This window comes from Myotis nattereri (assembly GCF_964212035.1).
Source record: "Myotis nattereri genome assembly, chromosome: 13".
Classification (NCBI taxonomy): domain Eukaryota; kingdom Metazoa; phylum Chordata; class Mammalia; order Chiroptera; family Vespertilionidae; genus Myotis; species Myotis nattereri.
The window spans coordinates 34,916,521-34,943,388 of record NC_138088.1 but is presented as its reverse complement, the minus strand read 5'-3'; the positions used below and the strand labels follow the sequence as shown (position 1 = coordinate 34,943,388).

General features: G+C 41.1%; 1 protein-coding gene across 3 annotated transcripts in view; it reads right to left on the bottom strand.

Annotated features, from left to right (window-relative positions):
- Positions 1 to 2,800: 2,800 nt before the first annotated feature.
- STAMBPL1 (STAM binding protein like 1) overlaps positions 2,801 to 26,868 on the bottom strand; it is a 45,535-nt gene continuing 21,467 nt past the window's right edge. The window contains exons 2-11 of one of the 3 annotated variants that reach the window (XM_081104424.1): positions 23,642 to 23,724; positions 20,536 to 20,753; positions 18,284 to 18,359; positions 16,540 to 16,635; positions 13,914 to 14,271; positions 12,723 to 12,847; positions 10,183 to 10,320; positions 6,488 to 6,600; positions 5,440 to 5,539; positions 2,801 to 4,601 (exon numbers count right to left, since the gene is read on the bottom strand). In XM_081104424.1, coding sequence (XP_080960550.1) covers positions 4,545 to 4,601; positions 5,440 to 5,539; positions 6,488 to 6,600; positions 10,183 to 10,320; positions 12,723 to 12,847; positions 13,914 to 14,271; positions 16,540 to 16,635; positions 18,284 to 18,359; positions 20,536 to 20,753; positions 23,642 to 23,671 — 1,311 coding nt within the window. In that variant the 5' untranslated portion in view covers positions 23,672 to 23,724 and the 3' untranslated portion in view covers positions 2,801 to 4,544. Of the gene's footprint in view, positions 4,602 to 5,439; positions 5,540 to 6,487; positions 6,601 to 10,182; positions 10,321 to 12,722; positions 12,848 to 13,913; positions 14,272 to 16,539; positions 16,636 to 18,283; positions 18,360 to 20,535; positions 20,754 to 23,641; positions 23,729 to 26,868 lie in introns of all 3 variants that reach the window. The other 2 variants (XM_081104425.1, XM_081104426.1) reach the window with 2 other exon arrangements.

The window sequence follows — 26,868 nt, the reverse complement described above, 5'->3', positions numbered from 1 at the left end:
GAGCTTGCTTCCCAACCCATACTCAGCCATTAGGCCAGCATTTCTCAAAGAACAGGCCACACAGGTCAAGCTTAGGAGGGGCTCATTTTAAGCGGTCAGATTCCTGGGCTACACCCAAAGCTGAACTAGAACCTGTGGAGCTGAGGCTAAGGACCTGACTTTTAATCATATTTCTCTGGTGAATCTTTAGCACATCAAAATTCGAGAAACACTGTAACATGCTATGATTGAGGGAAATTTTCCACTTGCAAATGTATGCTTATCGGGCAAGGAAACTTCAAACCCACTAGACTTAAAGTGAAGGATTTGTGTATAGATACTTGCAACAGACCACTTTCATAATTTAAGCAAAAGCACCAACCATTCCCATGATCACTTCAGGTTTTACTAAAGTAAAAAAGTCCGTGTACTGCTGTACTTGACGTTTACCACTAGAGGGCGCGAATTCTCTGGTAAAGCAATGGGTGCTTGGCAGTCTCTCAAAGAATCCGAAGCAGGCACGGCCAGAGGCAGAAATCAGGAAAACCAGAAACACCCACTGAATGTGCCTTGGTGAAATGTCCTTTCCTTGCGAGCACCCAGCTGCAGTGCCTATGCACCTTCTTCCATCATAAACCAGTGACTCCTCCCCTTGATGATATAAGATGCCCACTGACTTGAAGGGCTGAACAAGTGGCAGTCTCATTGATGAGCCTCGCGTGAATTTCCAGAAGAGATAAAACCGGCAGCGTGTAGACCTGGCTGCTTCCTGAATCTCTTCTCTCCCCTAACAAGAGCAAAACAGCCTTCTTCTATGACCATCAATTTTCCCACAATAGGCATCTGCAACCTCCGAGGATCACGTGGTTTTGTAGTAAGACTGACTCACATCACACAGCCTTTGTTGTGAGCAGATAGGTGGGAGGAAGTGTTACTAATTTTGTTTAAAAAAGTGAATAATTCTCGGTTGTCAGTGCAGCATCGTTTGTGCAGTCAGCTGAGTGTGAGTCTCTTTAATAGGATTTATGACACAGAGCAGTCTGAGGAATTTCCCATTGCAGTGAGGGAGGTGTCGCTCAGGGCCAACACAGGGATGTAGATTATAGCATAGGGAATATAGTCAATAGTATTATAATAACTATGTATGGGGGCAGGTGGGTAATTGAAATATTGGGGGACCACTGTGTAAAGGACATCACTGTCTAACCACTATGTGGTATGCCTGAAACTAATACAAAATAATATTGAATATAATAGATAGATAGATAGATAGATAGATAGATAGATAGATAGATAGACAGACTGACAAGACTGAGTTAACTCGGAAAGCAAGGGGAGAAGCAAAGGGGTTGAGGTTCGGGTAGAGGATGGACTGTGTTCAGGATAGAGGCCCAGAAGTGGGAGAGTGTGCTACAGATGTGGAACTGGAAGGAGAACCCCCAAAACTGGATCACACATAGACTTTAAAAATGCAACTATGACTTGACTATAATTTTCCAAAGTAGAATTCATAACATTTCCTCTGTGAAATGTCTGTCTTGAAATCAGACACCAATTACAAGCAATTAGGGAAATTTCCAGTGAGAAATTTGGTATCTCTGATTCATTTGCCATTCTCAAGCATTTCATCTTGCAGGTTAAATTCTTTATCTCATTTTCAGAAATGCATCTGGGAAATGAACACTACCTCTCATTCTAATTTGTTTCTGATAGCTACAGCTATTCTAGAATGTTCTTTGTGTAGTCACTTCATGCTCCTTAAAGACTAAAGGGAATAGAAATGATTACGATTCTCCTGATTAGGTCTGTAAACATATGCTACCTTCAAGGACAGCCACTGGTAGAACAAGCTCCTACACAGCGTCGTTAATACAGTTTTTCAGAGACCTCAAGTTCACTGTTCTTAAGCAGATTTCCTGGTCTTGGAGAAAAATGTGTGGCACTGTAGACGCACCAAATCAAAAGATGTTCTTTTCATATTCTTAGATCATGCTTTCTATTTCGTCCCCTCCATATCTAGTTTGAGCCTCATTCCTCTGTCCTTTCATTGTATCAATTATTTTCTCCCCTCCTTAGATCTCTCTGCATATTCTACAGCCTGAAACTTCTTAAGAAATGGCCTAAAATCATTTAACTTCATTCTTTTTTTACAAAAATGGCTTCATCTACTCAGCAAAAAATATATTATGCAGGTGAATCCTATCCTACACATTTAGAACGAGCCCTTGTTCTTAAAAAAGGTTTGTGATTTCAGATATATGTTCCAAAGTAGTCAGTCTTCTCCCTTCCAAATGTGTAAGCCTTGAGTTCAGTGGAAAGCAGAGTAGTATTTTAGAGTGCTGTTACTGGGGGCTCTTGTTGGTCGTTCTCTCTTTTGTTTTTCTAATCCTACCCAGTCAAAAGAGTTGACCATCCCTGATAAAATAAAGTTCTGCTTCTGCATATGGTTCCAATGTGCAGAAGGCCTAGGACCGGAGTTCCACAACAATCAGAGTGTCATGAGAGTGGGTTCCAGCACTCTTCGGCATCTTCACCAACTCTGATTTGACTGTCAAAAATTTGACTTAAAAGAACTTCATAACGTATCGCTCTATCTAAATCACAATGAGATACCACTTCACACCTAAGATCACTATGATTTTTTAAAAACAATAGTGCTGTTGTAGATGTGGAGAAATGGAAACCCTTATATATTGTTGTGTAAAATGGTTCAGCTGCTGTGGGAAACACGTTGGCATAAAAAAGTTAACATACGGTTACACATGACCCTGCAATTCTATTCCTAAATATATACCCAAAAGGATTGAAAACAGATACTGAAACAAGTACATTACACACATGTTCATAGCAGCACTATTCACAAGAGCCAAAAGGTGAAATCAGCACACACCTCCATCCCTCGATGAATTGTGTATAACAAATTGTGTATATACATACAATGGGGTATTACTGAGCCCTAAAAAAACAAAACAAAGTGCTGACGATACATGGTACAGTGTGGATGAACCTTCAGAAAAGTTACGTTTGAGTGAAAGAAGCTAGATGCAAAAATTCACATATTGTATGGTTCCAATTATAGGAAATATCCAGAATAGATAAATCCATAGAGACAGAATGCGGATTGGTTACCAATGGCTGGGAAAAGTGGTAGTTACACAACATTGTGAATATCTTAAATGTCACTGAATTTTATCTTCTGTGAATTTCACCTCAATAAGTTATTTTTCTAATGAAACAAATTAAAAATGATGTATTTCCCTAGGCAAAACTTGGATAGGTAACACATTTTATTGCTGACAGGAAACTGCTAAATCAATAACACACACACTTCATTTCTGTTGGTAAGGAAACCTTGCCTAAAGTCAGGAATAGAACAAATGTCAGCTAGTTGCTTGTTTTCTTTTTCTTATTCATCAGCCTTTATATAAGCAGGAAACATAATGGAGCTTATTTCTTGAGCAATCTGTAAATGCTTTTCCCTCTGCAAAAGCTGTGGAGGAATTTTCAGCATCTTCTTCAGACTCAAGATTGCAGATTCACCGTCATTCCACTGTTACATCCAGGACCCAGCCAGACAGTGACTAATTGGAGTAAACAATTTTAAGGTTTCACAGTCAATGTCTTGTATGCCAACCACAGCTTTCCCAGCCTTCGCTCTCCTCCTGGCTTTATATCGGAGTTGCCTACATGACCTTGTTTGCATGTACTAGCGCCCACCAGGAAGTTCAATGATTTCTGTTTTATAAAGAGGGTTATTCCCTGCACTCTGTGTGTGGACAAGGTAGCATCCCTCCCCCAGTGATCTACTCCCTAATACTAAGACTGTGCCACCCAGATTCTGCTCCGGTTCTCACGCATGAAGAGCCTGCTATGGGTAGCTCAGTGGCTTGTTTCTTCCTTATGACAACTGTGGACTTGGAAGTTTCAGATCCTAGACTATAGAACTAGAGTGTGGCTTGCTCCATGCATGGGGCTTTGAGTCTACGGACACCACCAGCTAAGGGCAAATTAACTTTGCATGTCCAGCTCCATAGACAACCCACTCTTCCCTGAATGATGTTATCCTCAATTTCTTAGCATATGAAGCCCATATACAGCCACATTTCTTCTCACATGTGGGATCAGCTCATCTCCTAGCACAGGGAAAGGTTGTGGAAGCAGATGGCCTGGCTTAGAGACCACCTGCTACTCAGAATTCCTTGTTTGGGATTATATTTCATAGGAATGAGAAAAAATACAGCAAAACATCTAATGCTCTGAAAACATATGCAGAGACTTCTTTAAATACTGGTCATATTATAGTTTGCAGCATAATTTATTATCTGGTCATAGTAGTTGGGGCCATTAATGGATATATTGATTTAACATCATTGTGACCACTCTTGAGACAGAGCAACCCAAAAAGAAAACTTCAAAATGCACAAGAGCAATAAATATCAAACTTTCTGGTCTAAAATGTATAAATATAAAATATCAGTCACTTCTGGAAACATCTTAAGAAAATCCAGGGACCACATGTCCATGGGCAGCTATCTGGTGGTGATGGTGCTAATCTTCAGAACATATCACCTCAGATCCAGCACGATTATTTTTATGTCTTTTACCAACACATGTTTGCATACCTAGGAGAGAAAAAAATGTCTTTAGATCATAATGTTAACAAAATTCTCTTTAGAGGGAATATGAATTTCCTAATTTAAAAATGTTCCTAATTCGAAAAAAATATTTCCAATAAGAACAAATGTAATCATGTGTAACCATTTTCAACAAAAAGAAAATATTTACAGAGGCTGCCAAGTAATTTTTATTTTAAATAAATATTAACTTCAAACTAATGTTTCTCAGATGTTACCGCCAGAGAACCACCAAGGAATCAGTTAGAAAGAAAAGCTGTAGCCAGATAATGTTTCTTTTGGGCTAGACAATGCTAACTAAGAAGTTACTGCTAGGAAAAAAAAAATTACATTATGTGGAAATAATTCATGAGACATTTGATATCATTTTATTTAAGAATTGTTTGCTTACTTGGAATCTGAAGAAAACTGTATTTAATTATCACACAGATTCATAAATGGAAAGGTGACATGGGCTAGTAAGTAAAATAATAGTCAGGACAAATTACAAAGAATAATTAATGTTCTAGATAAGAAAACTCCAAAGTAAGCACTACAATGTTTTATCCCATATTATACTACTAAAAAAAGTGAGGAGGTAAAAAAGTAAATATCTGTGCCTGTTCGGCATGGTTCAGTGGTTGACCTTTGACCTATGAACCAGGAGGCCACAGTTCGATTCCTGGTCAGGGCACACGCCCAGGTTGCGGGCTCGATCCCCAGTGTGGGGCGTGCAGGAGGCAGCCGATCAATGATTCTCTCTCATCATCGATGTTTCTCTCTCTCCCTCTCTGAAATCAATAAAAATACATTGTTTACAATCAAATATCCAACAGTGTCTACTCACACTGAACAGCCTTGGTTCCTTGGTGTGCGGATGAAAGCCCTTCTTCTTACAGGTAGAGACCTCGAGCATGCCAGCACTGGTGAGCCGGAAGATGCCAGTGCTGAGTTTCAGGGTGAAGGAAAGGTACAAAAATTAAGGATCGTCTGGGCTTTCCTGATGCTTTATTTGAATGGCACAAGCATATTCCTCAAACGGGAAGGAGGAAGGCACCACAAACTAGGAATTCCACGGTGACTTTTTGAACCAATCTTACGATGACTGGCCTAGAAGTGAGAAACACTGGAGGGGCCAGTGCGAACTCCAAACACCTGCAAGATTGTCCCAGGCAAGAGGCAGCTGACCCGCTGGGGAGACCATAGCGGAAACGCTGCCAAGGCCCCCTGGAGGAGACTGCAGGTGGCAGATCTTTCTAATTGTTTTAACAATGGCAATAGTGGTGATCGCAACAGCAAATATTCACGGAGTGCTGGCTGTGGGGCCAGGCACGATGCTAAGCCCTTTATGTAGACTGTCATCTTGAGTTTTATGCTCACATCAACCTGTGATGGGCAGGTGTCAGGGATGAAATGGCCCAACCTCACGGTGGTCAGGCATCCTGCTAAACACACCCGTTGAGGGTGGAGACTGGATTCCTATATAACTTGGCAATGAGTCCTGTGCTTATAATCACCCTATAATAATAATCGTCTCCCAAACCTAGAAAGGTTTTGGAGGTAATTAAACGAAGGCTGGACATTTTCCTACAACAGGAAATAACACAGGAGAACTAACATCTCAAATGATAAACTGGAATAATAACATCCAATTTATTTATCCACTTCAAGGTCATGTTAACTGGAGAAAGAAAACCAGCAATTCTCCCACTGAAAAGGACCTTGAAAAGCAAGACTCTAGAGCTAAAGAGACATGGGAACTGGCTGCCACCAATCTTTTCCCTCAAGGGCATGGTGTGTCTGCCTTTTGGAGGGGACACACTTGAACCCAGCAGCCCCAGTCCCAGCCTCACGGGAGCCCCTCCACTTACAGGTACAGGTACTCATTCACTTACTCGTTATGCTTTGGTGAACACACAATGGCAATCGCCTCTGGCAACATGAGCTGATAGGAACAGTGAGTGTGAAGATCGACACTGGACAAGAAAGCCGTTTGGGTCGGATGCGTCTATGGAAAGAGAAGAGGGCCATCTTATGGGGTAGCTGAGTCTTAGCCAAGGCCACAGACCATGCGAAGAGAAAACTCTAGTTATTTGCTATTTCTTTCTCACCATCATTAACCAGATATAAACTTCTTAAAGTGTCTGCTGACATATACCTTCCCTGTTTGCATCTTTGGAAAAACTATGACTTTGAGAAGAGTTTCTTGGGTGTGTTCATGTCCATTCTGCTTATTGGAAAAGACAGAACTGGAAATTAATCATCACAACTCATCTAAGGAGACACCTCTATTATTATCTCACTTTTCCACACAGGGGTCCCGAGGCTCCTTTAAGCAATTTGCCTGTGGTCACACAGCTGGTCAGGAGGAGAGCTGTGGCGGGAAACCCAGAGGTACTTTACACAAAACCCTGGACACGAAAGGAATGTTTTCAATAAATTCCCCACATGGTGGCTGTTACCCCTATGTGGATCACCATTCCCGACCAATGGGAAAACGGAACTCTTCAGGTTGTTCAAGGTGTTTGGGACTCATCTTGCACAGCCAATAAATATGCACATGACAAGAAGGAAGAGATTAAAAAGTAAAGAAATTATCTTCCAGATTTGGGGCTTATATACACATGTATTTATGAGACACAAATCAGAGGTTCATACTTGGATATGAAAAACCCATGTAGCCACAATGATTTTAAAATTCACAGTCAACCCAATTACCCTCAACAAAGGAATGTGACCATTTACATCATGAAACCCAGGTCCTTGGCATGCACTGCCTGGGTCTGGCCTCCTCCACTAGTTGTAGAACAGTGCGGAGATTCCTTAACTTCCCCATGCCCATTTCCTCGACTCTAACACAAGGGTAATCTTTCTTCATGGGATAATGAAAAATTAAATGAGACAATCCATGTGGAATGCTTAGCACAGCCCCTAGCACATAGAAAGAAATCAAAACCATTCGCTGGTGTTCATTTAACGTTGTCATCACTAACGGGCATGGGCTCATAGAAACAGCTTCATGCCATTATGTAGAACAATAGCTTGTTCAAGAGATGTAAGATTTAAAAATTCCTTTCTACCTTATTTACTAGAATGAAGAAACAAATCCATTCATATCTATTTACAGAACGATACATGTTCTGCAAAAAAAAAAGTAACTCTTGGTCTGCAAAGACCGAGATCAACGGAGGAATGGAAATTACCTCATTTTTTAAAACCCAAATCTTTAGTGAAGGCATGGGTGGGAGGGCCTGACTGCCTGTTACCTGTCTCAGTGAAAACCTTCCCTTGACACAGAGAGCCATCGAGGCCTCGGTGAGAAAGTGAGATGTGTTCAGAGGAACTCCAGGGCTCTGGAGGCAGAGAGCAGGCTGTCAAGTAGATCAGTCACTCCGCCTGTCCTTTTCGTTCCAAACTGAATGCACATAAGGCATTCTGAGCCCTTTGTTGCTGCCAGGAGTAATCACTTCTACTTCATGAGGACAAGTGACCCATGGGAGAATGGTGCTTCCCTTCCCCACCTTTTTTATGGAAAAAAAATTGATGACGATGATGGTAACAATAGCAGCAGATGTCAATTATTGCAATTGAACGAATGGCTTTTCATGAATTATCTCATTTAATTCTCACAACAACAAGATGAGAGAAGTGCTATCATTACCCCTATTTTACAAATGAGGAAACCAAGCTAAGCAGAAGAGTTAATAACACACTGAAGGTCATACAGCTCATTAAGCTGAAAAGTCTAAACTCAACTCCAGATCTGTCTGATTCCAATTCAGCCCTTCTTTCCTGTGACTAATTTATATCTGAAAAAAAAAAAAAAGTTAGCTGGAGAATTTGTTCCTATCATTGTGCCAATAAAAATCTTCACAAAAAGTCATTACAATCACTGAAGTTTAGACATATAGCATTTTAGTGTTTTCACTGAACTGTAAAAATTGGTATAGTGAACTAAACAAAAAGCAAAATCCTAGAATTATGCCAAATCCATTATGTAAATGACCCAATTTCATTATTGCATACATTAGATACCTAGGACATCAGGGAAAAACTCTGATTTCTAATTAGGGAAATGTTTTGTAAGATAAACTAGCATTGACTTTTCGATGTAAGCAAATTTAATGGGCTGTCATTCTTCCTAAGTTTATGTTACAATTTATTTGCTACAATTTTTTTTTTTTGCTTTAAAATACTTCTTTTGTTACAGAAAATCACATTAAATAATCCCTTAAATTCAGCAATTTCTAAGCAAACAGTAAGGCACATTACTTACTGTTAAGTAAAACAAATAGACATAGGGAATGTTTTGCAAACTCTTCATTATAAATAATCTCTTATATTTGAGAGGCAGTTTATACTTTCACAAGGCTTTCAACCTGGCATCTTGCTTACAGCTCACACAAATCTGGTGAGGGAGAGAGGGTTTACATTAGCCCCATCTGGCCCGTGAGAGAACCTGGAAGCAAGGAGGTTAAGAGTCCTGACCAAGGGCACATGGAAATTTACAGGTGAATTCTCCTCTCCTCTCTTGAATTACAGAACACCAAATGTTCCGTGACATTGTGGGTGCAGATGTGTGTAGGTGTGTGTGCGTGTGTGTGTGTGTCCTGCCCCTGTTCAGTACTTCTCTATAAAGCAAGTAAAAAATGGTCACATCATTCGTCAGGGGCTCTTGAAGGTCCCCAGGATGTGCCCTGGAAATCTTGGCTGGGACCCCCTAACGGCAGGATGACTTGTCCCTACCCCAGGCCCAGATGTGTGAGACTGGATGGAAAAATATCCCCCGAGAGATTACACTAAGGATAGAAAAGTACAGCATTAGCACCAAAACCAACAACTGCAATTTTCCAAGTCCCTAGAAAAACGTGCTAAGGAATTCCTGACATCATCTCATCTAACACCATCACCTTAGGTCAGTTATTCTGATCCTTGTTTCATGGATGGGAAAGCTGATACTCAGACTGCGTTAGTAACTTGCCAATGAACTCTTAGCAGAGCTGAAATTTAAATTCACATCTTTTCATTCCTAAGCCCATTCTTGTTCCTGCGATGGCCTGGTGAATGGTAGGAACCAGTATTTTCAGCCCCTTCCTTTTGGCCCTAATCTGTGGCTTGTGTATACAGTTTATACGTCATTGGCCCGCAGGGGAGGTACAATGGAATATATGGTCCCTACTTAATATGTACAAAAACCTGTTTAATAGAAACATTTTCCAACATTTTCTTAAAGGGAAAGGGAACGTTAACAATTATCTAGACAAATTAGTTAAAAATCTCAGTAGGCCTCCATTCTACTCTGTAAAAATCATCGAAACTAGTCACTAATTTCCAGACGTCTCTCTCTCTTTTAACCTGGTAGAAAAAAGCACAATATAACCCTTGCCAGGTTCAGATTTGACAGATTTAGACTTAACATTGAAGAAAATGCTTTGATGTGATGACATTTATTGGACTTGAAAAATATTGAAAGGCTGGGACTATTTAGATTAAGCTGAATTTTCTCATGGAGGAAAATAACAACAACAACACACACACACACACACACACACACACACACACACAACTGAGACCCAGAGGGCAAACATACATGGATCCATCCCAGAGTGAGGAGGCCATGCTGATCCTGAACACTGAATAATTCCTCCACGTTCTCCACGTCGCAGTAGTCTGGGCCTGCAGACTGCTTTGGCACGATGATGTGGGTAATGGTAAATTCGTTGTGCGTCTGAAAAACAATTAGCAAAAAGGTATCATCTACTGGCAGAGGAATAAAAAGAAAAGACCTGGCAGAAAAAAATTCATATAGTCCTGAATTTTCTGCCCCACAACTTGCATCATCTTCCCCACCCCTCACCCCTCCCCCAATCACAATTCAAAAACAAAGTACAGGTACTGAACTAGGAAATGAATTATTTGCCCAAAATGTGAGTCAGCAGTTTGGAGCTTGAAAGCCATTTTCACAATAGAAAATGTACCATAAATAGGTATTAGCACCCTAGACCAGTGATGGCGAACCTTTTGAGCTCGGCGTGTCAGCATTTTGAAAAACCCTAACTTAACTCTGGTGCCGTGTCACATATAGAATTTTTTGATATTTGCAACCATAGTAAAACAAAGACTTATATTTTTGATATTTATTTTATATATTTAAATACCATTTAACAAAGAAAAATCAACCAAAAAAAAAAACGTGTCATAGGTTCGCCATCACTGTCCTAGACTGATCTATGGCAGTTTAGTTAATAAATAATGTTTGGATATATTACATCTATAATGGGAATATCAGAACAAAATAATAGTGGGTTTGTTTGGAGGGGGGAACTAGTTCCATACCTTTGTGTTGTTACTAGAGGACATTTCTAAGGCTTTTTGAGGTTGATGGTCTTGTTTTTAATTATATTGGATCTCACTTCCTGACTTACGACTTTCTTCTACTATTGGGAGACTCACTGAGATTTTCCATAATTAGGTTATCTTTTGGATTTGCAATTAGATCAAGAGTAAGTTAAAATAAATTACCCACCTCCAGTATAAGATAATAGTTGCAAGGAAGAGGGTTATAAAAAGGTGGCAGGAACCTCAGTAAGAGCTATTATGCCGTGTTTAGCTGTCCATCCCTCCATAGTACTCCTTCTTTGAGCTCAGAAGCCATAGACTTCTCTCTAGTCTTAGGGTTTCCCTGAAAACTGGCCAGTCTTCCTCCAGCCTTCATTACAGCTTTTCCCTCCATCCCAGTCCCTCGTTCACGGCTCACTTTATGTATTCTTCCGGCTTGGGGTCAGCATCACTTCTTAGACCCTCCCAGACAATGTCAGTTTCCTAGTTACACATACTCTTGATCCTGCACTTCCGCTGAGAGCACCCAGCCCCATTTCTAATTAATCATCTGTCTCAGTCTTTGCAAGTGTCACGTGGCAAAGACTGTTGTAGCTGTTGTAGGCTACCGAATGCCAACACCTAGCACAGTGTCTGGCACATATTTGTCTGGTGGGGGAAGGAAAGAAGGAAGGAAGGAAGGAAGGGAGGAAGGAAGGAAGGAAGGAAGGAAGGAAGGAAGGAAGGAAGGAAGGAAGGGAACTTAGCACAACACATGGTCCTGGGAGGAAGCATCCACAGCACACTGCCCCCTGAAGGGCAAATAAGGTGACCAAGATGGCTGGTCGTTCTGCTGTGCTTGCCACCTGCGCTTCCTTTCTCCTAGGAAAGGGGAGGATGGAACACTGGAATGCTGTAGGAGAATGTGTACTGGAGAATAAAACAGAGCATGTATTCAATTACACAACAGTTCTTACGCTGAATGTTTAGGGCTGAAAATGTTCCTGTACCCAGACATAGAAACTTATACCCAAGGAGACTATGAAAGGCCACTTCCAAAAACATATTATTCATCTTTCTTGCAAGTAAGAAATTAATTTCATCTCCTCTCTTTTATTTCCTTCTATGTTGACATTGTCTTTCATCACATATTTCAGATAAAATCTTCCATACTTAAATAGGGCCTGTGCCATAAGATTTCGTTTGTTGAAACTGTTGCCTTGAAGGAAACCACAAAGCCCTAGTTGTACTGCACGCATATCTGAAAAAGTGGTGGCAAGGCGATACCTCCCACGGATAAAAGCAGGCAGAGTTAATTATATAAATGTATGTGAAACTAACAATCGCAACAAAAATCTGTCTTAGAAAATTAGATGGTTCTGAAAATCCGAAGACCTGAAATTTTACCATCCATGTTCTAGAACAGCGGTTCTCAACCTGTGGGTCGCGACCCCTTTGGGGGTCAAACGACCCTTTCACAGGGGTCGCCTAAGACCATCGGAAAACACATATATAATTACATATTGTTTTTGTGATTAATCACTATGCTTTAATTATGTTCAATTTGTAACAATGAAATTGGGGGTCACCACAACATGAGGAACTGTATTAAAGGGTCGCGGCATTAGGAAGGTTGAGAATCACTGTTCTAGAAGGATAGTTCATGAATAAGGACAGTAGTTTTATGAAATTAATCTCTGAAAAGTTAATAATATTTGCAACTCATAGGATGCTATAGTCTGCTCTGCTTATCACAAGAACATCAGCGCTTTGGAAAGCTTCCTGTGCAGAGACATGAAGCAAAGACCATACCAGTTTTCCACAGAGTATTCCACAGGTTTCTATTCCTCTCGCTGTATTAGATTCTGCCAGCAGCAGAAATTTGTGGCAAAGATCTCTTGATAAAACTACACATCGCAGTCCTTCAACCACTAAATCTGAGAAACAGAAAAGGGAGAAGAAGCTAAAAGAAAACAAATCTTACAGCCCATCCTTCAAAACAGTTTTTGGTGAGTGACTGCAAATAAGTATAAATACCAAAAATTAAATGATTGGATGCCCCACTTTCCATGTGTTAGTTTAAAACTCTTACAAGTAAACAGTGACTAGAAGGAAGGTAAGAGTCCCTAAACTTATAAATAGGTGGCAAAGTGCAAGCACTTTTACATTTCATGCCCCAGATCAACTATTGGCATGGAAGCACAAGTTTTGTTCTGGGTCAAAACCAATGTACTGTTAAGTCACAGGCTACACAGACAACACCTTGCATCCTGTAAGACACAGAATGGATACTCTTTATTGTGTTTCCCATATGTTTTTTATATCTTTATGAAAGTTGGTGGTAAGTAAAAAGATGGTGTTTTCAGAAATAATGAGCAGCAGCTCAATTTATACACTGGTTGTCTACCATGACTTTTCAAAAATAAATAGAAACACAAACTCAATCAGTGTCTGCTGGGAAGAACTCCTCATTTGCTTCTGAAAACTTGCCAGTACAGACATGGCAGCACCCAGCAGCATTAATTGTTGGCAGAAACCCATAATCCGTCTGGAGGCTAACGCCCCATGTGCACGAGATCTTCCTGGCCCAGGGCAAGGCTAACAACCATTTACATTCAAACTGCCAAGCAAAGTTCTGGACAAACAAGTTTCTCAACATCTTTCATCCCCAGCATACAGTGTTTAAGATTCACGTGTTTCTTTGATAAGATACATGAAAGAAAAAAAATAATGCTTGGAGTTCTTCTCTTTTAGACTCTCTGTACCATGACCGAATACAGCCCCATGTATTTGAGTCTCCGCTCTTGCAGGGGCAAATCCTGAATTTTCAGGTTCCATAGAGTACAAGCCACATGGTACAGAAGGATTAGCTCTGTCTATGCATACGTAGATGGAGGGGGTCCTACCACAATTGCTAACGAAATGAGGACCCTCCCAGATGTCCCAGAAATACGGTCCCGTTAGAAGAGAGTCAATGCCTTGCAGGGCCCATTTCACACTTACTCTGAACGGCACTGAGGGTAGCAGCTGGCTTTAAGGCCCTGTTGACCGGAGGAGAGTGGCTGGCGTAATTGGTGGCATCGCTTTTATTGGGTTGGTCGGCAAATACGTTCAGCAGGGAATTGTTCTGGTGTTTGGGAAAGCAGGACAAGGTGCTGCCATCAATCTGCTCCGACAGCGCTGGGGTTTCCTGGCTTCGCATCTGACCTCGGGCTAATTCTTGCTTCTTGAGTTGATCTTCGAAAAACAGAAACTGCTCCGTTTCCAGCTGCTGCTGGCGCATCTGAGCGATCCGCTTCCTTTCGGCCTCTATCAATCGCTGATGTTCCAGTTTTTTGAGAAATTCGGCTCTATATTTGTTCTAAAAAAAAAAGGTGGTTGCCAGAGCAAAAGGTTAGTTTCCAAGGCAAGAACATCACCCTGGGATTAGACATTCAATCTTCCAGCAGACAGAGACGCCGCGAGATACTGCCATCTGCCCGTAGGGACACTCGTGTGACAGTGAGGAGAATATATAACGTCCTAGCCAAAGCCCCTTAACCTGATTTGGGCAGCAGTTCTAAATCCACTCATATATTTTACCAGAGACAGGCCATGACAGTCAACTTCCCTCCATTCCATATTAGAGAGTCAAGGTCAGGATGCTTTGCTCAGCCTGCCTTATAAAACCCTGAGGGACAAAGTATCTCAGAAGTGGTTATATCACCCCAGACTGCAGTGGCTAATATAGGAACCACTAGCCATAGGTGGCTATTTCAATTTAAATATATTAAAATGAAATGAAATTGGAAATGCAATTCCTCAGTCCTGCTAGGAATTGAGTACCATGTGGCTAGTGTCTCCCCTGCCAGCGAGTTCCACAGAGCCCTCCCATCATCGCAGGCCGTGCTGTGGGGCAGGCTGCCCTAGAACCCTTTGCACGTGACTCCAGGACTCACACTGCTGGAACTTTACAGAGAAGGGGGAATCAATAAGAAACGGTTCTCAAAATGCGGTCCAATCATCTCTAGTACAACAAACCTGCACTTTGGTTTAAAATGAAGATTCCCAAGTTCCCGTCTTATCAAAAATATCCAGGTACTAGTAGGTAAGAATATAATTTTTAAGAAGAAGTTCCCCCAAATAATTGTGGAAATAGACTTTGGGAGCTACTGTAAGGTAGTTGGGTGGGGGGAGGGCACAGCTTACAGCCCCACATAGAAACCATATCCTTGTTATGGGGCAGATTCGGATTCAGCAGGCTTGGGTGGGGCCGAAGATTCTGCATTTCTGACTGCTCCTAGGTAACACTGGTGCTGCCTGCAGCCAGGGCTCACCGGTGAGTCTGTTCATCTCTCCTAGGCATAAAGGAGATTTCTCCATGTCATACACGTGGGATGCTGCTACTGTGGACTGTGAAGTCAGACCGTGCAACAGCTGCTGAGGCTGTTTCTCCCAAGGAAATCTGGAGGGGACAACCAGACGCATTGCTGACTATGGAAGGGAGACTGAACTGGGCTTTTTTCCCCTTGCTGTTGCTTTGTCTGAGCCTCCAGAATCCATGTTATCTTTCATAGTCCAAATCCAATCAAGTCATCAATATCCACACCTTCAGGAATCTTCTGATTTCAACATTTTCTCTGTCACTTAGTCAAAAACATCACTCAAGTCCTAATAGGTGTGGCTCAGTGGATAGAGCGTCGGCCTGCAGACTGAAGGGTCCCAGGTTCGATTCCAGTCAAGGGCATCTACCTTGGTTGCGGGCAAATCCCCAGTAGGAGGTGTGCAGGAGGCTGCTGATCAATGTTTCTCTCTCATTGATGTTTCTAACTCTCTATCTCTCTCCCTTCCTCTCTGTAAAAAATCAATAAAATATATTTTTTAAAAAACACACATTACTCAAACCTCACCTCTGGCTATGCTCAAAGAATGTAGGGAAGTTCTGTGATCGTGTTCAGACTAACTGAAGTGAGAGTCAGCAAAGGTGATGGACTCCCAGAGCACATAAATACATGAACAGAAAAGGCAAAACAATCTTTATAAGAAAGCTGAAAACATCAAGAATTCATGTTTTCAACTTGAGTCTCTTATAAACTGGCCAATGTCTTCTTTCAAAGCCTTTCAGTCTCATTATCATTTTCACTCTTTATTTAATAAGAACCCAGATGCCATCACCCCTTGGTAATATGATTATATTTCACTCATACAATTATAATTCTACCTCAGTGGAGTGCTGACTGCAATATATAAGAATCTAATTCACATTTCCAAGGTCTACAAATTAGACACATCAGAAACTATATACTTGCTCTACCTAGCACCTATTACCTCCACTCATCATCAAAGAGCAGTCAGCTGGCTCAAGGTTACATTGGCAAGAGTTGATCAAAAAGCTCTTTTAAAATCTCTGTAGGAAATCTATTTTCTAATGCATCACTTTATTAGATGTTGGAGGGAAATGAAAATACCACATCTTTGGTGCAAGTGCTTAACCTGGAAATCAACATGAATTTTTTATTGGTGTTACATCACTACATCTTTAATTTTTAATCAAATGCATATGACATTTAAAAACTAATATAAAATTGAAATTAAAAATATATTTGCACAGAAAAGGCATGAAATGCATGTACCAATTTATTGGACTTACTTTGCTTTGCATATGGTCTTGGTATTCTATGTTATATTTCTTTAAAAGGTCCTTTTTCAATTCATCTGTCCTTGGAAATGCGATCTCCTTCAGTTTCTTTAAAAAATATATATATATATATATTGATTAGTGGGGTTTTCAGTATAGTCTTTCAGATCATCAACGGAGAAAGAAAAACAGCTGTAATGTGAATTAGAAATCAAAACACAAGGAACCAAAAATGGTGGTGGAGAATAAATCCCTTTTCTAGGCTCCAAAATGTAACTTCTCAGTAGGGGAGGGGAGAAATGATCCCCTCTGCAGTGCTTATCTGCATTTTGTTTGGATAGAGACCCCATTTTGAGGCAGTGGGTTTGCAACTTCACATTCCACAGTATGTAAAGGTATGTAATCATACTCAAAAGGCACACTGAAGAACATGGTAGATAAGTGCTCCTAGGTTTGACAGACTATAAAATGCACTGAGGAACTCTCCATAAAATTCAGATTCCCAGGCCTAAACCCAGATTTATCGAAGCCACATCTTTATTGGAAAGGAAAGGGTTGGGGAATCTGGATCTCAAACAACTTCCCAGTGACTCTAAACGGCTGAGAAACCTGCATAGTCCAAGCACAATCCCCCACCCTTCTCTTTAGAGATGAGGAAACAAAAGCCTAGAGAAATTAAAAGACTTGTCCCCTATGACTAGAATTCGGACTCCAGGCTCTCCCACTGAACTTCTGTTCTCATAATCTTTTGCCATACATCCATCTGGCATAAAGACATGCTTTTGAAGAATTTTGCCTACAAGCAAAAACAAGAATAACCCCAGATTAGAGTAAGTGAGTCACACTGGCAGCCTGGGAACTTGGTTTCCATACAGAACCCTCTGAGGTTGAATGAACAACAGAATTGAGGACAAATGTTACACAATGGCATGGAAATGAATGACCCTTCATATAAGTATGCAAAGAAAAATTTTAAAATAGTGATGACCATTTGACAAAATTTGGGTTCTGCTTACAGGCAGCCTCAGGCTCTATGTAACTGGTAAGAGAGCCTTTATTCCACTATCTGGTAAAACACCTTTGGAGAGTTATTTCACATTTCATGCTGTGATTGGCTTTGTCTACATTGTTTACCTTCCTTCATATAAAAGCAACCCAAACTGTTTAAGACTAATACATGAAAAAGGTATTTTAAATGTTACTTTAAAAAGATTCATTCTCAGGTAAAGATATTTGAAACTATGTATGTTATAAATGTTGATGAGGAATAAATACATTTCAACAATCTGCTTTTTCCTTGAGAATATTTCAGGCTACCCCCTAAACCCTTTATTACCTATTAGGCTAGCACCTTAATACTCAATGCTTTTCAAAGTTTGGGGGTGCAGGACTGCATGGAATAATTACACCCAGCCGGACTGTCTCAAGTACGGAGAAATGGATAGCCATTCTGTCAATCTCTGGGAGAAACAGTGAAATAATTTCTTCTTCACGCCATAAAGTGCTTGAGCACATTCTTGATCTGTCTCTTTTCTTCCCCTTCCCTCCACTTCAGTTTCAATTAGACACCCCACACTGGCTCAGAAATGATGATTAAAGGTCGAAGAAGAAATCGAAACATCATGGCTAATGGAATGAATCTTGGTGCTTAAACTCTCAAGAGGATGAGTCAGAGGAGGAAAGGAAGGGGGTGTGAACCAGTAATGGATACTTGAGGGACATTTGATGCCGCAGGGGAGAATCGACCCCACCATACCTTCATAATGTCCTGCTTTTCGGGGACTGCACATTGCTGGTAATCTCGATGGCTGGGAAGCTTTTCTACGAACAAGCTAGAGAAGGAGAAAGCACGTCTCAGCATTATCTGACAGAAAAAAGATCAATGATCATTTTACTATGAGAAAGAGCCTCCCTTTCAAAAAGGACATGCTAACTAAAGTATTATTTAACCTATATTCATTTCACCTGCCTAATGGCACTGAGTATGATTTTGGCTTCACGGGAGTGTTAAGCTCAGTAAACTAAGCCCTGAGGTTAAGAGGGTCAGGATGATTCCTAAATAGACCAGGCCACTTGGTCTTTCTCAGGGTTCTGGCTACTTAATCCCACCACAGCACCATCATACTTACGTGTGAAGCTGGCAACACAGAGTATCACGTAAAAATGTAAGAGTTTGGAAAGATCGATGTAATCCCTTCTCATGATTGAAAAAGGCTCAAAAGACCACTGGTGATTCCGGAGTGTCATGGTGGATATATCAAAAACTCTTAACTGAAAATTTGTAACCAAGAGAAATAACAGCTAGAATCCCTAGTGGATTAGGTGCTACTTAGGAGGTAATTATTTTTCTTGTTCCTTTTTGAGGAGGAACCAGGGACAGCAGAAGTAAAGGCAAATCCTTAAAGCCAACCGGGTACATCACTTCCAGATACAGTAAACTACAAGTAATGCTTCCACGAGATAGTGTTTCCATTGGATTTTCTTACTGATGTGTCCTCAGCCTGGACAATAGTGTACAGCTCATAATAAGTGCTCAATAAATATTTGTTAAATGAATGAATAACCCTTCATTGATTGTGATGGGCTATAGATACTATTTTTGATCAGCTAATATGATTACTCATATTCTGTTGTTTACAAAGCACGCATGCATTCGTCATTTCACCTACAGGGTAACTGGAATGGTATCATAACTCTCATTTCTCAAATGAGAAAATTAAGGCTTTAAGAGGCGACATAAATTGTTAGTTGCCTAGGTCTTTTTAAATAGAATAAAGTCACAAACATTTCGAGTTGAAGAGACCTCAGAGACATTCATCCTCAAGCCATTTGTAGATAAGGAATTGAGGCCCAGGGAAGGTAAGTGAACTACAAAGCACCACATGCGTAATGACCGAGGAGGATTAATATATTCTGATTAGTCAGTAACTGAGAGTATAGTGGCCTTTCCCTTTCCCACACTTTCAATTCCATAGAAATGTGTGCAAAATTTGAACAGAAAGTGAAAAAGAAATATTACCAATTGGTAACCTGTACTAGTTAGGAAATTAACATTTTTTGGGAAAATGTGCTATCGATGACAACTGATAGCCTCCAATTTAATATTGATTGTTTAACTTTCTAGAAACAATTGTGCCAGGTGGACCAAAGGTTGCCAGTCATCGACTTCTCAAATGTTCTCAGGTTAAGTCCCCAACTGAACTAGTGAAATTAATCAACAAGTGACATTTAATTAAAACAAAAGGGTTTCAGCTTAAATAATTATTGCTAACAGATCTTCCCAACCTGTAAACTGGCAAATTGGTAAAGAAAATCCAAATCCCATTTCTGTTAAGTCTTAAACTAGGATATGTTACTAACAATATCTATCTATTGAGAAGTATGAATATTTTCACCTGGCTGTTTTGAGATAGCCACTGTCCCTCAACATTTTGGAAATTCCTTTATACTTAGCTTATTACACAGCTAAATAGATTGTATGTGTTGTTTGTTGTTGTTTTGTTTTTTTAAATAACTACAATGTTAAACTGACTGTTACAGTCTATCCTGGAATCATATCCTTCTACCATTGCTAACTCATCCCCCGGACTCAACCCATCAAATCAAATTTTTAAAATGTGAATGGCATGTTCCAGATGCTGTAGCGAGAGCTGCACTATGGCTCCTGCTCTCATAAAGCTTGCAGTCCTGCAGGGGTAAAATGGCATGAAACAAGAAATTTTGCTTGAGAAGAGTGTTAAAGGCAGAGACATGCAGGTTACCATGCTGGCCTAGTGACAGGAAATCTCATAGTCCTCATCACTTCCCTGACCTTCTCCCCAGCCCCACGCCTCGGACATGATACGGGATGCCTCTGAGGACATTTACTTGGTCATTTTAAAACCTACACATTTAATGTTTTTGGAGATTGTAAAATTGGTCTGAACACAAAACCATCCCTGGCATCCAGACCATCTCACCAAAATATCACGTCGATATATTTCCAATTCTCTCACTTCAAAGACTTACGTGATAAACTTATTATACAGAACGAAGGCATTTTCCAAGTTTCCTTCTTCCAGGTACACCGAGGCCATTCTCTCCATCTCTACTCCGGACCGGAAGTAGCGGCGCGGGGTGATGTCCTCGCTGATGGTGATGTTACAGCCAAGCTTGCTGAGGGCTCGGACCCGCTCCTCCGGGCTCAGGGACACGTCGGTGTGGTCGGGCATAGCAGCTAACTTTTTCTGCAAAGCAAAGTTTGAACCTCTGATTATAAGAAGAAATGGATTTGACTGAAACGATGGATGTATTTTCTGTACTAAATACCTGGCGCCAATATCTAAGGAAAGCTTTTTTTTTTTTAAATATATTTTATTGATTTTCCACAGAGAGGAAGGGAGAGAGATAGAGAGTTAGAAACATCGATGAGAGAGAAACATCGACCAGCTGCCTCCTGCACATCCCCCACTGGGGACGTGCCCGCAACCCAGGTACATGCCCTTGACCGGAATCGAACCTGGGACCTTTCAGTCCGCAGGCCGACGCTCTATCCACTGAGCCAAACCGGTTTCGGCCTAAGGAAAGCTTTTCATAAGACTTGACAAGATGATGAAAGCAACGTCTTTTTGCTTCAACATGTGATCTACACACACAAAAAGACAGACATCTCCAAGGATGAATATACTTTTTTTTTTTGGAGGGAAGATCTCTTTTAGGTTTTAGAGTACAGTTATGTGGCAGTTCCTGGTATGCAAATGTCGAAGGTCATTTTAAGTAAAATCTCATTGATTCTTTTTCTTCATGGGTGTTTCCATCCTGGGCCACGGGAAGCAGACCAAGAAAAGGGTTCCTGCCAGGGTAGGGCTCGTGTCCTTCTACTCCGAAGGGTCTCCAAGATGCAGCGTGGCTTCAAGGTTGCTATGAGGATTCAGCTCTGCCCCAGACTATATCTAGTTTAATAAGGAGATTCCAGGGCCTCCCTTTTTTTAACATTAAAAAGACTCTCAGACCTCCACATACTAGTAATTACACTAAGTCATCCCTGACTGCAAAAGTAATAAAAAATTACTAATAAAAAGTTAGTGACATGAATATATTTGCATTTTATTAATAAAAACACCATCCGTACACATTTGGAAAAACACAACATATACACATTCAAGGTAATAATTCAATTATTCGGGAGAAAGTACTTCAGAAAGGCGAAAACGTCAGCAAGTTTTTGTTTGTTTTCTGTTAAAGGCCATACAACACATATTTTAGGCTTTGCAGGCCACACTGTCTCCACCTCAGCCATTCAGCTGTGCTGGTGTGAAAGCAGCCACACGCCATAGTATTTAACAAAATGATCCTGGCTCTGTTCCAAATTTTTATTGACGAAAACAAGCTGATGAATTGGGCCCTCAGACCACAGTTTGCTGACCTCTGCTTTAGGCCAGTGCTTCCCTGTACCAGCAGCATCGGCATCCACCAGGCTTCTCAAAAATGCAAATTCCTAACCAGCCCCACCTCATTTCCATAGACTCAAAGTCTCTGGAGATTGGCTTGAAGTTGTAACCAGTTTCCCAGAGGCCCTGATGCATGTGACAGTTTGAGAAGCACTGCTTTAGACCCCTCTACCTTCTTTTGATGCCCCAAGAATGGAGTTAGCCCAGAACAAATTTAGCTTCCCAAGTCTCTCTCAGGTTGTCAGAAGGTAGGTTACAAATCTCACTACGGTGTGGGCATAGCATTTGATTAAGATCTGTAGAAAATTTAAAAAGAATCAAGGTAGACATAGTTTTAGTCTGGCCATGAATTACTGATCCAGTCTTTAGGGACTAGGTGCAGTGAATTAGATGCCTTGAGTTTTTCCAAAGCCATCTGGTCTACCTGGGTGGTAATTTTATAGCAGATAGAATCCTAGAGACCTGGAATGACTCTTGCTTCTAGAGGTTTAATATCTAGCCAGAGAGCCATACATAACTGGGTTTCTCAGGGCCACATGAAGTCCAGAGCAGGGTATGCCTCTTGCACCTTCTATCACTCTTTTGGCTCGGCCTACAGGTGGGTGCATTTCCTCCTCCCTGTTTCTTTCTCCCCAAGGATGCTCTCAGGGCCTGGGCTTCCCACCCTGGAGGCCTCCAGCTATGCCTCCTGTGACTGGGTGGGGAAGCCCATTCAATTTAGAGCAGAAGGGAAAAGGAGACATGTCAGTCTCCCAGATCAGTCTTGAGTGTGAATATAGGCACATTCTATAACCTCCATGGCCCTTTTTGGTACTCTGTGCCTTATGACCATTGGAAACAATGTTTTTAATGTTCCGTAACTCCTCATAAGTTGGACCCGTTGTGTGTAGAGGGTATGCAATATACTGCTGCTCTCAGGGTTACCCACAGGGCTGCAGCGAGGGTCCGAGGGTCATCAGGAGGAGGGTAGGCAATGATAACTTCCACTTATCAAGCCCCTGCGATAGGCTGGGAAGATTAAAAATATTGTTTCCAATTGTCATAAGGCACAGCGTACAAAAACAGAGCCATGGGGATTATATAATGTGCCTATATTCACACTCGAAGACTGATCTGGGACACAGAATAAGCCCACGTGACCTCAAGGCCCATTATTTCCTCTCCTGCACATGCTTCCTCTCAGATGTAACTAGAGAAAATGTGCGGGGTGTTGGGCTGAAAGTGGAAAAGTGAGAAAAACAAGAGTTTCAAGAATGCAAACATTTACACAAGATCCCAAAGCAGCACGTAGGTGTTAACCATAAAATGTTTTCCTCGGTCATCACCACACAAGGCAAGCCTCCACCTTTTATCTGCAAAACAGGCCCAAATGAAGTGGTAGACGGACCTGCTGCAAAGTCAGCTTTGAAAGGCTTCTCACATAGTGTGTTCTGCTAAAGGACTATCCTTCCGGACTCCAACCGGACAAAGCAACACTTCACAATCATGTGGAGAAAATTATTTTTAATTCTAGCAAAGATGGCTTTATTAGTCACTTCCTCAAAGGAGGGGGCCACGCAGATGGATGATAAACGACAAGTGCTAAACTACTTGAAGTAACTGTGATTCATTTCACATTTGGTTTGTTTCCGTTCCCCTTTTTGGGTTTTCCAACCATATGTAAAATATCAGGTGGTGCTACCTACCAGAGAATTCACAGTAAATTCACAGTCCATGGTGCCCTGTCTCCAAAATGAGGGTGTTCAGTGTTTCTTCTCGATCACTTCATCTGTCTCAAAAACAAAAAAGCAGAGCTTAGATGCTTTTTAAAAATAATTTTATTTTATTATTTATTTTTAATTTTACATTTTTATTGATTTCAGAGAGGAAAGGAGAGGGAGAGAGAGATAGAAACATCAATGATGAGAGAGAATCATCATTGGGGATCGAGCCTGAAACCCTGGCATATGCCCTGACAGGGAATCGAACCATGATCTCCTGGTTCATAGGTCGAGCTCAACCACTGAGCCATCCTGGCCGGGTTCGGGTTATTTTTTTTAAGGACTCCTGCCTCAAATCTAAAACTTGAGGGTTATGTCTGCCTCAGAAGAATATGAACAAACTGAAGTAACTTTAATAATCTCAGTTTGTTAGAGCGACCGACCGACCGTTGGAAATAACTTCCTGAAAATACAAAACTGCAGGTGGTTATGGTTTCTTGAAAGTGGAGGTGTGAAGAAAATTAATTATTGCCTACCACCCAGATGAATCTGCTGGGCATTATCTTTCTCTGAATTCTGTGCAAGGTTATTAAGTGGGTTTACTTTCTTCAAAGTGAGAACGATCATAGTGGTTAAGAGCATGAACTCAGGGGCCATGGACTGGTAGTTTAAGTCAGTCTGGGCTTAAACTAAGCCCTACCAGCTATGGAAGTAGAATTCTAAGATGACTCTGTGATTCCTGCCCCTTGTACCCACGGGTCAACTCCCATCCCCTTGAGTATGGACAAGACCTGGAACTGGCATCTAATCAATAGAACATAGCAAAGGTGATGGGATAGTCCTCTCATGTTTATATATGTTGTAGGGCAAAGATGAAGAGATTTTGCAAATATATTAAGGCCCCTAAACATTTGATGTTACGTTAACCAAAGGGGATATTCTCCTGGGTGGGCCAGACGTGATCAGGTGAGACCTTTTGTACTGGGCTGCATATCTGGCACTTCGGCCAGACGGGGCGCGCTGTGCTGTCTGTTCCTGGAACACATAGATAGGAAGGTACTGCCATCAGGTCAGGCCTTGAGATATGGTCTCATGGTCCCTCCTCAATATGCTGTGCTCTCTGTTCCAGGAAAACATAGATAGGAAGGTGATAATGCTATACTGTGCTGGGAACTAACTGCATAAACAAGGCTTTGTAACTTTGTGGGTTTTGCAGATAAAACGCTGTAACTTTTGCAGTCTGTACTGCAGTTCAGCCTTTGCTTCGGCAGAGTGCTGTGACTGTGGTCAGCTGGCCAGCTTAATAAAGGCTCTTAAATTTAAATTCTGAGTCGGTGGTCTATCTCGCTGAGCCAACCCATAACACTTTCAAAGAGGGAAACACTCTCCTGTTGGCCTTGAAGACTCAGCCACCATGAGTCCCACAGCTGCAGGGAAATGAATTCTGCCTATAACCTCGTGGGTTTAAAAAAGACTCAGATGAGGCCCTTACTCTGCTGGACACATCCATTGCTGCCTTGTGAGACCACAAGTTGAAGACATAGCTATCCCCAGACTCCTGACCCACAAAACTCTGAGATAATAAAGTGATGAAGCTGGTGGTGATTTGTAAAGCAGCAATAGAAAACAAATACACTAATTGTGTGACTGCGGGTTAAGTTAAATACCCTTTCTGTTCATCTGAAAAATGGGGTGAACAATAGTACCTCTGTCATGCAGTTGTGATGAGGATTAAATGAATTAACATATAAAGTGTTTAGAATAGTCCTTAGCACACAGCCAATATCTTATAAATCTTAACTATTAATAGAATCTTTATTTTGTAGTTGAGGCAACTGAGGCTCAGAGATGTTAAGTGAATATGCCCAAGTTCAAAAAAATCACTCAAATGTGAGCCTCCTCCTTCTTTATGGTAGTTTAGATCAAGCTTTGCATCACCACTTCCTACTTCTTCTAAAAGTATTTGGGCCTGTCTATGCCACTAGTCACTGATGTGGTGATGGACACACACCTCCTCGTCAGTTCCTCATTTATGAAATTAGAGGGTTAAGCCACATTCTTTCAAGTTATAACATTCTGTGATTCTAGAAATCTCAGAAGTAGATCATTCAACCCATCTGTTATTTTTTGGCCTACATCCATGGCTGAAAAACCTTTCAAGGAAAGTCACACGGCATATTCTAGAACTTTCCCCTTCCTTCTCTCCAGTGACCCTGTAGATCCAAGCTTGCAGGTTGCAGAAATGCACTAGATAGAAATAACCTGGAGAGAGAGTCATGGTGACAGTGTAGTTTAAAACCCAAATTAATTCAGGCACCATTGAATGTAGGCAATCCCATTTGGGGAATTACCACCTCTCAGTGAGAAGAAATAAACCATGAAAAAAAAAAAAAAGACATTACAAGTATTAAAGAAACAGAACAAAGAGGCTTTTGGGGAATTTGGAGCTGGGTGGGAAGAGAATGGAACAAGGAAATACTAGTCATTGATTAGGGTCTTGCGAAACCTTCTGGGGTTACTCAGATCTTTAAACAGAAAAAAATCATTTAAGAAGTTGGAAACATAAGAACCAGTGATTCTTAAATTTTACTTTATCTAAAAATTACATAAACCTGGGTCTTGTTTTAATTTTGTTTTTCCTTTTTAAATCTTTATTGTAGAAAATATTACATATGTCTTCCCTTTTCCCCATTGTAAACCTAGGACTTTTTACAAATGCAGTCTCCTGGAACTCCCCCACAAGGTTCTGAACCCATCAGTTTTAAGCCCACCAATAGGCACTACATGTTAGGATGTGGCCCAGGTGGTTTTGACACAGGAGGTTTCCAAACAATACTTCCAGAGACACTGCATTTGAGAATGTATCAAGCAGGATTCTTGTAAGTAAAAGCACTGATTCCTGAATTCAGAGGATAATGGAAAGATCACAAATTTCCAGGAAGAATATTGTAGGTTACTACCATTGGAAAATAAAAAATTATTTCTAAAAAAAAATTTCCAGGAAGACCAGAGAAACCAGGCTTGGAGGCTATATATCCAGGAAGATCACCCCACATCACACAGCAACACCTGTCTGACGGGTTGGGGAGCCTGCAGCTTCCACCAGCAACACCCGCTGCTGCCCCGGAAAACATGGGGAGCTGCCTCCAGTTCTTCATGGCACTAGTTTCTGTTCCAAAGTTTGAGAGGAGGTATCTGATTGGCCTAGGTCA